General features: G+C 52.3%; 1 protein-coding gene across 1 annotated transcript; it reads left to right on the forward strand.

The window, feature by feature from the left end:
• The first annotated feature begins 1,687 nt into the window (after positions 1-1,687).
• On the forward strand, positions 1,688-12,036 carry Selenbp1 (selenium binding protein 1). Its single transcript, XM_048357073.1, has 12 exons — positions 1,688-1,815; positions 5,147-5,203; positions 5,357-5,469; positions 5,738-5,923; positions 6,809-6,929; positions 8,639-8,821; positions 9,027-9,205; positions 10,552-10,630; positions 10,716-10,837; positions 11,113-11,205; positions 11,364-11,482; positions 11,639-12,036. Exons 1-12 carry the CDS (start codon positions 1,812-1,814, stop codon positions 11,799-11,801), a joined length of 1,419 nt encoding a protein of 472 aa, XP_048213030.1. The 5' UTR covers positions 1,688-1,811; the 3' UTR covers positions 11,802-12,036.
• Positions 12,037-12,247: the final 211 nt, after the last annotated feature.

A 12,247-nucleotide genomic window follows, 5' to 3' on the forward strand; every position in this document is an offset into this window, starting at 1 on the left:
GCGTCAGCAGATTTCCTGAAGAGTGGGGACAGGGGATCCCCTGGGCAAGCAGCCAGCGCTGAGGAAAGGGGGCCCCTGGCTCTAAGGTGGAGACCAGTTCGGGAGGATTCTCTTGTCCTGTCTCTGGTCCAACCCTTCCACCACTGGCTTCTCCGGAAGGACAGCCCTGGAGGAAGTTAACGGAAGCAGACCTCATACCTGCCTTGAATAACCCTGCATCCTGCTCTTCTGCAAGCAGTGGGCATGGGCCTCTCCCTAGCAGGGTATGCAACCTGGACAGCCACCCACTCTTCTGGCTGGAGGAGCTGATCTTTTCCAAGATAGACAGAGGCCCCCAGGGTTTTCTAACTGTCCCAGCTCCTCTAGGAACAGTGGCATGTGTTGGGCTACCCTCAGACCCTGTCCTCCAGCCCCTGGGGCCTGTTGTAGCACTAGACTGGGAGATGAGGGGGAGGCACTCCACCTTTACCTCCTGAGGTTTATGAGGGTAATCCAGGATAATAATGGGCACTGCCTCCTTTCTTCTACTTCAAAGCTCAGCTTGGGGCAAACAAACTGAATGGTTCTGGGAAAAGCAGAACCTGGATCCACCCTCAGCTCTGTTGGGGCAGCTAGGGCAGGAAGACAGAGTCCTGGCTGGAAGACTGTGTCTTTTGGAGCATCAGCATCTGAAATAAGGACAAGGCAGAGCAGGCCCTGGTTGTACAAGACAGACCAATGGCCTCATAGCCCTGGGTACCCCACAATGCCAAGAGACCTGACCAAATATGTAGACGACCATTTGAAGACACACAAACATGTGTGTACATGCTCACACAGGCATTAATACCCTGACAGGCATGCACTCACACACAACATACACAAATCCAGACACAGGTATGTTCACACATACAGTCACTCATAAGCACATGTTCATGCTCAAGCACAGACACAACTCATGTAGGTACCTACACAAATGCACACACAGGGGGCTGGGAATATGGGCTAGTGGTAGAGAGCTCGCCTCGTATACATGAAGCCCTGGGTTCAATTCCTCAGCACCACATATATAGAAAAAGCCAGGGCTGGGGATATGGCCTAGTGGCAAGAGTGCCTGCCTCATATACATGAGGCCTTGGGTTCGATTCCCCAGCTCCACATATACAGAAAACGGCCAGAAGTGGCGCTGTGGCTTAAGTGGTAGAGTGCTAGCTTTGAGCAAAAAGAAGCCAGGGACAGTGCTCAGGCCCTGAGTCCAAGCCCCAGGATTGGCCAAAAAAAACAAAAATAAAATAAAATCAGAAAAAGCCAGAAGTGGCGCTGTGGCTCAAGTGGCAGAGTGCTAGCCTTGAGCAAAAAGAAGCCAGGAACAGTGCTCAGGCCCTGAGTTCAAGCCCCAGGATTAGCAAAAACAGAAAACAAAACAAATGCACACACATAGGAACACATAGGTACCTACTAGGAGCATGCACACACACATACACACACTCACACACACACTTACAGCATACCCAGGCATCCACTGAAGGCACAGACCTAGCTGCATAGGCCCAGGTTCCAACACATACACACAAACACTCACACCCCTTAACTCAGATACCAGCAGCCAGGCCACTTGAGCCCGCTCTGGCTGGCTGCCCAGGGAAGTTCATGCTGGACAGCAGCCCAGTCCCGCCCCTCGCCTCGCCCCGCCCCCCTATCGCTTGTATAAATTCCCTTCCTTTGCCCCTTCCACAACACAGCAGGCCTGTGACACCAGGACAGCACCTCGCCTGGCTTCTGCCCACTCCTGGCAAACCAGTCAAGGCCAAATTGCACCAGCCAGCAGCAGCATGGGTAAGACTGTACATCGCCCACCCTGTGCCTGCCCCTCGTTTGAGGGGTCTTCCTCACGGAAATGACCCAAATCCAGGGGGAGGGAGCACTTAGAGGAGGAAGAGCTGGGCTTATCTTTGTACCACAGACAGACAGGCATACACACTCACACACATACACACACATGCACATACGCGTCTGTGCACGCTTATCCACTCAGAGGCAAGCACAACTCACGGAACCTAGACGGCTCACACACACCAGCTTAGCCCAAGTTCTGAAGAAGGGTAGAGGGATGGCTGGGGAGGGTGGTCCTGGACTCTTCCTGCTCATTCAGCAGGAGAGGGGCTTCCTGTAGCAAATGAGGGGGGGACCCATAAAGGGGCTGCTATGTAGGAGATGGACAGTCCTGGTTTCAGCCCTAAGCTGGCTTCTGGCTGGGAGGATTGTAGGGAATGCTAGCCTTTGGGGTCCAGGTCTCTAGCTGCTCCATGACAACCAGTCACATTGGGAACCAAATGAGCCCCCCATCCCCCATGCTTGCTCACAGAGGACCTGTTTCTTTGTCCCCCTGGAGCTGGCTTTTCTCTGGGCTGGCATAGAAAACCCACTGAATGTTCCCTGAGTTTACTGCAAACTCAGAATTGTCAGATACCTGAGATGCTGGCCGGGGATGGAGTGGGGCAGTTGAGATACTCCCCCAAATCAGAGTAGCCTTAGAGGTCTGACCCTAAGAAGATGGAGAGGACAGAGCTGCCTGGGCAGGAGCTATGGAAAGGGCCATGCTTTCATGGCATCTCTCTCTTTATTGTGTTTGTCTCTGTCTTAATGTCTTCAAGTTTACGAATCTCCCTCCTGTTTCCAGCAACTTCTTTCTCCTCCCTCTGGAATCATAAGCCAAGCCCTGCTATAGCAACAAGCCTCTCTAATTCTATTCCTTGAGACTGGTATTTCTCTCTCTCTCTCTCTCTCTCTCTCCTCTCTCTTTCTGGCTTTCTCCCCTCTCTCTTCCTCTTTCTCTCCCTCTGCCCCCCCACCCCCACTTTCTCCCCTCTCTCTGGCTCTCTCTCTCTCTGGTTCTCTCTCTCTGTCTCTCTCTCCATTTCTCTCTCTCTGTCTCTCTCTGTCTCTCTGTCTCTGTCTCTCTCTGTCTCTCTGTCTCTGTCTCTCTCTCTCTCTCTCTCTCTCTCTCTCTCTCTCTCTCAGCATGGAATATTGCCTAACATGCTCTCCCTCCTCTAGCAACCTACTCATATTTTTACCACTTCTATTTCAGCCGCATGAAAAACTTGTTGCTTACATTGTCTCGGTAACTCATAGTTCTACACAATTCTTTTTTATATTTTCTCTTACTTGGAACAGTGCCTGTGACTATGTTATTTAAAATCCATCTGGAGAAGTAGGTATGTTATGTTATTACCTCCTTTGGGGAAATGAAGGAAGTGGAACTGGAAGTCAGGCTTCTGGAATTGAGTACCATTGCTGCCTCCTGGTCTTCTAAGCCATCTGGCCCCCAGGCACCAGTAGAGGCTGCACTCTCGCTACTCCTGGATTCCCACTTGTGGCCATGAGACCTGGCAGGAGCTGGTGCCGAGTCCTGTAAACTCCACTCCAGGATTTCTTTCAGCCTGCAGCCAGCAGCCTCCCAAGTCAAGTCGTTCCACTCCTGCTTCTGGCAGGTCCCAAACTTCCCAGCTTAGGGTCCTGGCCACTGTCCTTCAGCGGCAACTTTGGTCCTGTGGGTCAACATGACCTTTCTTCCCAGACTCTAGGTTCCAAGAGGGCTGCTCCCCTATGGGTGTTGGGGAGGGGACAGAAAGTGGCGGGAGAACACCCAGTCTTGACCTCTGGCCTCCTCCCCCTGGATGGGTTATGTAATACAGGATGTGGCCAGCAGCCTGGCTCAGGACCAGGGAGAGAGAAGCAGGAAGCCCAGCCTCTGCAGTGGGAGTGGATTGGTGGAGGTTGTTGACCCCAACACCACCCTACTTTCTTTCTTTCTTTTTCTTTTGCCAGTCCTGAGTCTTGAAGGACTCAGGGCCTGAACACTGTCCTTGGCTTCTGCCACTTGAGCCACAGCGCCACTCTGGCCTTTTCTGTATATCTGGCCACTTTTGGCCATTTTCTGTGTATGTGGTGCTGAGGAATCGAACCCAGGCCATATTCCCAGCCCCCACCACCCTACTTTTTTTCTTTTTATCAGTTGTAGGGCTTGCAGCCTGGGCACTGACCCTGAGCCTTTTTTTTTTTTTTTTTTTTTTTTTTTTTTTTTTGTCAGCTGTGGGGCTTGAACTGAAGGCTTGGGCACTGTCCCTGAGCTCTTTTGCTCATGGCTAGCAATCTAACTCTTGAGCCACAGCTCTACTTCCATTTTTTGAGTGGTTAACTGAAGATAAGAATCTCAGCCCAGGCTGGCTTCTAACTGTGATCCTCAGATCTTAGAGCCTCCTGAGTAGCTAGGATTACAGGTATGAGCCACCCATGCCTGGCTCAACACCCTACTTTCTCCCTAAGTGCTGCTCACATCAGGCTGCAGGAGGCTACACGTGACTGTCCCACCTTGTTTAAAGCCTTCTAGAACATTTTGTGGGTGTTGTTTGCTTGCTTGCTTCTTTGTTTTGTTTGCTTTATGGTGGTAGGGACTAATCTAGAGTCTTGCATATGCTAGGCAAGTTCTCTGTCCCTAAGCTGTATCTCCAGTCCTTATGTTTGTTTTTTTGCCAGTCCTGGGCCTTGGACTCAGGACCTGAGCACTGTCCCTGGCTTCTCTTTTGCTCAAGGCTAACACTCTGCCACTTGAGCCACAGCACCACTTCTGGCCGTTTTCTACATATGTGGTGCTGGGGAATCGAACCCAGGGCTTCATGTATACGAAGCAAGCACTCTTGCCACTAGGCCATATCCCCAGCCCTATCTATCCTCTTGCCTCAGCCTCCCCAGGGATGGGATTACAGGAGAGCACTACCACACCTAGTATATTGTGTGGTATTCTCATTATTCCCTTTCCACAGATGAAGTGGCAATTGAGACTGGGTGTTAAGTAACTTGCCCAAGGGCTAGGCAGTGATAGGCTGTTAGGACCTGAGCTGTTGTCATAACTGCAGCATATAATAGTAGGCACAAGTGGGCATAAGCACAGCCTCTACTGTGCTTGGCCTGGCTTGGCTCTATTGTTCTAGGCCCTACTAGAGTGTCTATCTACCTTCAGGTCAGAACCCTCAGCTCTTCTGCGCACCCTCACAGGGAACAGGGTGGTGGGGCTGGCGTGGGGACCTGGGCAGCCAGGAATGGGGAAAAGGAGCCTTCATCCTCCTGAGCAGGCCCCTGCCAACATGTCCCATTGTTTCCACAGCTACAAAATGTTCCAAGTGTGGCCCTGGCTACCCCACCCCTCTGGAGGCCATGAAAGGTAAGTGCCTGATGTCTGAGAACCAGTGTCCCTCGACTGACCCCAGGGCTGGTCGGGCTGGGGAGCCTAGGCCTGGCTTCTGTTCCCTGGCACATGCAAGGTGGCCATCCTCTCCTCTCCTACCATTCCTACTGGCTGTTTTCTGCCCCCCAGGACCCCGAGAGGAGATCATCTACCTACCCTGTATTTACCGGAACACGGGCACTGAGGCCCCGGACTATCTGGCTACGGTGGATGTGAACCCTAGGTCTCCCCAGTATAGCCAGGTGAGGCAGGGCTTGGACGTTGGCATCTATGAGACCCCACCCCCACCTCTGCGCCTGGTGCCGGGGGACTTCCCTCCCTTAATTCCATCCTTCTTTGCTCTTGCGGTTCACTGTACAAGGGTGCCCCCCTCCTAAGGGATAAGGGGGGGGGGTGCTGAAACCCAGCCTGTGCTGTGCTGTCAAGTCAAAATGAGGCAGGAGCAGGGGTGGGGGGAGAGGGAGCACCTGTTCCAAGAGAGCCCCTCCCTCCTTGCCACCTGCACCTTAGGTCATCCACCGGCTGCCCATGCCCTACCTGAAAGATGAGCTGCACCACTCGGGATGGAACACCTGCAGCAGCTGCTTCGGGGACAGCACCAAGTCCCGCAACAAGCTGGTGCTTCCCTGCCTCATCTCCTCCCGCATCTACGTGGTGGACGTGGGCTCCGAGCCCCGGGCCCCAAAGCTGCACAAGGCATGTCCTCTGCTCTCCCAGCTGGGAGACCCTAACCTCTCATGAGCGGGAAGTCACCCCTAACCAGGCTGCTGCCTGCTCTGGCCCAGGGTCTGGCTCAGCAGCGGGGAGGGGGAGGGAGGGCAGGCTTGAGAAGTTACCTGGGCATGATGAGCTGGCATCACCCAGTTCTTCAGCCAAAATGCCAGAGAAGACCAAAGAGGCTTCTTTTATAGAGAAGAAAGAGATCCCCTTTGCCCTCCACCCCTCCCACCCCATTAAGAGCTCAGAGTTTCCCTGAGGCTGGAGGCTCCAGACCTTCCCCTTCACACAAAGGCCCACTGGGAGGACATCTTAGCAGTCTGACTTGCCCTTGCTCTTCTGTAGAAGTTACTAGATTGAATCTATAGCGTGCTCCTGCAGGGAGAGAGCTGTTGAAATTTCCTTCCGTTTTTCTTTTTTTTTCCTTTTTGTTGAAATTTCCTTCAATTTTTCTTTTTGTTGAAATTTCCTTCAGTGTGTGTGTGTGTGTGTGTGTGTGTGTGTGTGTGTGTGTTGCACACGCACCAGTCCTGGGACTTCAACTCAGGACCTGTGCACTGTCTCTGAGCATTTTTTGCTTAAAGCTAGAACGCTATCACATGTGCCACAGCTCCACTTCTGACTTTTTGGTGGGTTTATTGGAGATAACAGTCTCACAGACATTCCTGCCTGGGCTGGCTTTGAACTGGGATCCTCAGATCTCAGCCTCTTGAGTAGCTAGGATTACAGACATGAACCACTAGCATATGGCTCCTTTGATTTTTTTTTAAAGGAAAAGTGCCAATAAAATAGGGGAGTATGGGGACGGAGAAGGGGGCCTCCAGGCTATGGAAAGCTCTGACCCCATTTCCCGCCCCTATCCAGGTCATCGAGGCCAAGGAGGTTCAAGCTAAGTGTGACCTGAGCTACCTGCACACCAGCCATTGCCTGGCCAGTGGGGAGGTGATGATCAGCACCTTGGGAGACCCCAAGGGCAATGGCAAAGGTACTCGCTGGCACTGGGAGCTTGTGAAAACTTCTGCAGCTGTGAAGTGGGGTGGGGGCGTTGGTATGTGGGGAACAGAGCCCAAGCGTGGGAGCCATGGGATAGAGAATGGGGGAGAGCCAGCCAATGAGGCCCATCCAATGTTTTAAAAGTTAGCAAGTAACTGTAGTTGTATCAGTTATTCCTACAAAGATGTACCTTGGGGCTGGGAATATGGCCTAGTGGCAAGAGTGCTTGCTTCGTATACATGAGGCCCTGGGTTTGAATCCTCAGCACCACATATACAGAAAACAGCCAGAAGCGGCGCTGTGGCTCAAGTGGCAGAGTGCTAGCCTTGAGCAAAAAGAAGCCAGGGACAGTGCTCAGGCCCTGAGTCCAAGGCCCAGGACTGGCCAAAAAAAAAAGATGTACCTTGCCTCATGGTTCAGTCGGAAGTATAGCCAGAACGCTGGATGCTGATGGCTCACACCTGTCATCCTACCCACTTAGGAGGCTGAGATTAGAGGATCACAGTTCAAGACAAGCTTTGGTAAGAGAGTTTGAAAAACACCTCAGTCAACCGCTGGACACAATGACACATGTCTGTTATCCTAAGCTACTTGGAAAGCTAAGCTCATGAGGCTCGTGGTTCTAGGCCAACCTTAGTAGACATGTCTGTGACACTCCATCACAGCAGATGAGGCTAGATGTGGCATTGCTCACCTGTCATACCTGAGCAGAAAGGAAGACCCTGCCTCAAAAATAACCAGTGCAACAAAGGACGGGAGGAGTGGCTCAAGTAGTACAGAAACTGCCCAGCAAGCACAAGGTCTTGAGTTCAAACCCTAGCTGGTACTACCACACACCAAAAAAGTTCTGTTGTGAGGAATGCAAATGTAGACATGGCCCCAGAGAATACATACACTTAATGCCAGCCTTTGTGGATTACGAGCAAGTTCTCAGTCCTTGAGAGTCTTTATCTCATTTATGGTCATGATCGAAGTTGACACCTACAAAATGTCTACTGTGTACCAGAGACAACCTATGGGGCAGGTGCCATTATTTTCAGGTGAGAAAATGAAGTCACGGACTGGTTAAGTCACTTACCCAAGCTCACACAGCCAATAAATTAGAGCTAGAACTCAAATCTAGTGATCAGGCTCCAGAATCATTTTTTGGTAGTACTGGGGTTTTCAAGTCAAGGTCTCCTGGCTCAACAGGAGACCACACCCCAGCTTTTCTTTTATTCTTTTGTGAGAGCTATGCTAGCCTCAAACTGTAAGATCTTCCTTAGTGTTAGGATCACAAGCATGTGCCCTCACGCTTTGCTTCTGGCTCCAGAATCTATGTCCTACTCGCCATTATATACTACCTCAGTCAGATCTCACCAGAGACCTCCATCCACAGGCCCGGATGGGGCATGGATTAGCGTCACCCAGCTAAAGGCTCTGCACTAGCTGTCACCTGACTGCCTTGTCCAGATGCAAAGGATGCAACCTCAGTAACACCTAGGAGTAGACAGCTGTTTGCATCTGCAAGCATGTATCAAGGCACCGTAACATATTCAACCAAGAACCAACATATTTTTGAATGACAAAGAAGTATTTGCTCTATGGGGGTGAAATGCAGGGAGCAGAGTGGAGTTTAGACTGGGAGGAAACTTGCTATGGCTGTGGGAAACCGGGCAAGAAAAGCCCTCGACCTTACTCTCCTCCTTCTCCCGTGCACAGGGGGCTTTGTACTCCTGGATGGGGAGACCTTTGAGGTGAAGGGGACGTGGGAGCGGCCTGGGGGTGCTGCACCCATGGGCTATGACTTCTGGTACCAGCCTCGACACAATGTCATGATCAGCACCGAATGGGCCCCTCCTAATGTCTTAAAAGATGGCTTCAATCCAGCTCACGTGGAGGCAGGTACGAACCACCCCAGGGGGCAGGAGCTCCCTGCCAAAGGCAGGAGCCTTTGGCCAGTGATCCTTGTTTCTTTCCCCAAACCCCGCTCCAGACCTATGGATCCAGAGGAATAGGAGATTTGCTCGTGTCCTCTGAACCCATTTTCCACCCCTCTGCCCTATGGCCCTGATTCTGAGACCAGTCTTGGGTCTCCCCCTCACTCCAGGATTGTACGGAAGCAGCATTCACGTGTGGGACTGGCAGCGCCATGAGATCATCCAGACCTTGCCTATGAAGGACGGGCTCATTCCCCTGGAGGTCCGCTTCCTGCACAACCCAGCTGCTGCCCAGGGTTTTGTGGGCTGTGCCCTCAGCTCCACCATCCAGCATTTCTACAAGAATGAGGTAATCTATGCCCCTCTCAGCAGGCTCAGCGCCTGTGCCCAGGCTTCGGTGCCCATGTTCCCTGGCTCCACCAGCTCAGGCTTCTCCAGGAACAAAACCATGGCCACATGCCCTGCCTCTATTCTATCGGTGCCAGACTCATCTCCCCCTCATGTGAGTCTGTTTTCTGTTGCCACAATTAAACATCACAGACAAAGGAATGAAGAACAGAGGTTTATTTAGCTCATGAGTCTGGAGGTTGAAAGTTTCAAGGTTGAGGAAGGGTATCTGGTAAGATACCCTTAGTTAGTGGTGCACACACACAGATCCTGAGGCTTAAACTCAGGGCCTGAACTCTGTCCCTGAGCTTTTGTGCTCAAGGACAGCACTCTACCACTTGAGGTACAGCTCCGCTTTTGGCTTTTTGGTGGTTAGTTGGAGATAGGAACCTCACAGACTTTTTTTCCTCGGTCTGGCTTTGAACCATGAGCCTCAGATCTCAGCCTTCTGAGTAGCTAGGATTACAGGTATGAGCCACCAGTAGTTGGGCTAGGGTCCTTTGCAGGGTCCTGAGATAGCACAGGGCACCACCTGGTGACAGGGGCAAGTATAAGAGAGAAACTGGGGGGAGGGGGGAGGGGGTAACAAACAGTACAAGAAATGTATCCAATGCCTAATGTATGAAACTGTAACCTCTCTGTAATTCAGTTTGATTATATATATATATATATATATATATATATATATATATATATATATGAGAGAAACTGGCCTTTGTAAGAAACCCATCCAGGAAATAACTCCCTAACCATCCCCCAGGGATGGGGGACCATTTCTTTGCCAAAGGCCATCTGGATACTTATAATGATCAATACAGGAAGGCAGCCAATAAACACAGGAGGAACAGGATATGTCTACCTATTGGACCAAATGCTTTTGAGGGCTTTACACGGCCCACAGGCTGGATGTTCCCCTCTCAGAGGTCCTACCTGTACCACCTCTGCATGCTTCACAATGAGGATTACATTTCAACATGAGCACACTTGAAGCCAGGCTTGAGCAAAAAAGCCAAGAGATGGCACAAGGCCCTGAGTTCAAGCCCTAGTAGTACTATCACACACAATAAAGCACACTTGAACCCTAACTGGCCATATTAATCGGCTGATTGACAAACAATTTAGTGATCTGTGTGTCAGGCACTTCTGACAAGAAGCACCAGCCATGTCACAGGAAGGCAGTCTCTTTCCTGCCTCAAGGGGGGAAACCCCACGGGCAAGAAGACCCTGTTTCTGCGGGCTTCTGCCTAGCTCCTGACTGATGGGCGCCCTTCTCTGCCTCCTAACCTCACCCTCCACTCTCTGATGCAGGGAGGTACTTGGTCAGTGGAGAAGGTGATTCAGGTGCCACCCAAGAAAGTGAAGGGCTGGATGCTGCCAGAAATGCCAGGTGAGTGCTTAGGAGGGGCGGAGGCAGAAGCCTGACTCCAGCCCAGAAGCCAGAGGCCTTCAAGCACCTGAACCCACTCTCCCAGGCCTGATCACCGACATCTTGTTGTCGCTGGACGACCGCTTCCTCTACTTCAGCAACTGGCTGCACGGAGACGTGCGGCAGTATGACATCTCCAACCCCCACCAGCCCCGCCTCGTGGGACAGGTAGGGACCAGGCAAGAACGGGGAAGGAGGGGGAGTCTGCAGGTGGAGAGAAGGCTGTGAAGGAGCTGATGGAGGAGGAGGGAGGAACAGGAAAAGTACAACTGTGGGCCAAGGGAAGAATCAGGCTCAGAACTGTGGAGGCCATGGGTGGACAAAGGGTGGACATGGGGGGGGGAGTGAAGAGCCCTCCAGGAGGCAAGCTGCTTTTCCTGCCATGTCTGTGCCTCCCACTATTGCTCCCCCCCAACACTCTGTCCCTGCACCTCCCCATGCAGATCTTCCTAGGGGGCAGCATTGTGAAGGGAGGCCCTGTACAAGTGCTAGAGGACCAGGAGCTAAAGTGCCAGCCGGAGCCACTGGTGGTCAAGGTGAGGCTGCCCCCTCTCTGCAGGCCTCCTCACCTCCATGCTCCAGGAGGAAGCAGGGCGTGTGGGAGCACGTGTTGGGGATGAGGGTGCTGCTCGCAGTTCCCTGCTCAGATCTGGGTGCTATCTTGTGGTCTGACCCAACCCATGGTTTCCCCAAGGGAAAGCGCGTGCCTGGAGGCCCGCAGATGATCCAGCTTAGCCTGGATGGCAAGCGTCTCTACCTCACCACATCCCTGTACAGTGCCTGGGACAAGCAGTTTTACCCCGACCTCATCAGGTGAGAGGTTCACCTCCCCCACCTTCCTCTCCCAGAGGGGTCATTTGGGGAGCCTCACCTACCCATCTCCAGGAACCCATCCCATATAAGTCAGAATCTTGCCGGAAGGAAGCAGCCACCTCTAACCCCTCTTTACCCCCTGCCTCACTCTACCAGGGAAGGCTCTGTGATGCTGCAGATTGATGTAGACACCGTAAATGGGGGCCTGAAGCTGAACCCCAACTTCCTGGTGGACTTTGGGAGTGAACCCCTGGGCCCAGCCTTAGCCCATGAACTCCGCTACCCAGGGGGTGACTGCACCTCTGACATCTGGATCTGAAGTCTGGCCTCGGAGTCCCTTCCTCTACATCCTCGGCCTCCACTGGAGGATGAGCTTGGCTTTACTCTGCTCGCTCTTGACCCTGACCGGGGGCAGTGTGCCCCACCAAAGCCAAACAGAGACATTTCAAACACGTCACGTGCCATCTCCCTTCCTGACCACTGTTGCTTGTTGTTCACTGTGCTGTTTTTACACAAGCTCTCAGAAGCACTGGGAAATAAACTGGTGAACCCCTCTCAGGTTGTCTTGTCTCTGGGAGCACCTGACTCTTCTTCTGCCCCCATCCTTTCCTGAATGGAGGGGCCTGGAGAGGATCCCAAGGAAGTCCATGATAATTCATTCTCACCAGGGATGCTAATGACACCCTAACTGAGATTGGGGGGGTCATCTAAACCTTAACCATTTGGACTGTGATTGAGACGAGACCCGAAGACAGAAAATGTCAA

This window comes from Perognathus longimembris, chromosome 11 (genome assembly GCF_023159225.1).
Source record: "Perognathus longimembris pacificus isolate PPM17 chromosome 11, ASM2315922v1, whole genome shotgun sequence".
NCBI lineage: Eukaryota > Metazoa > Chordata > Mammalia > Rodentia > Heteromyidae > Perognathus > Perognathus longimembris.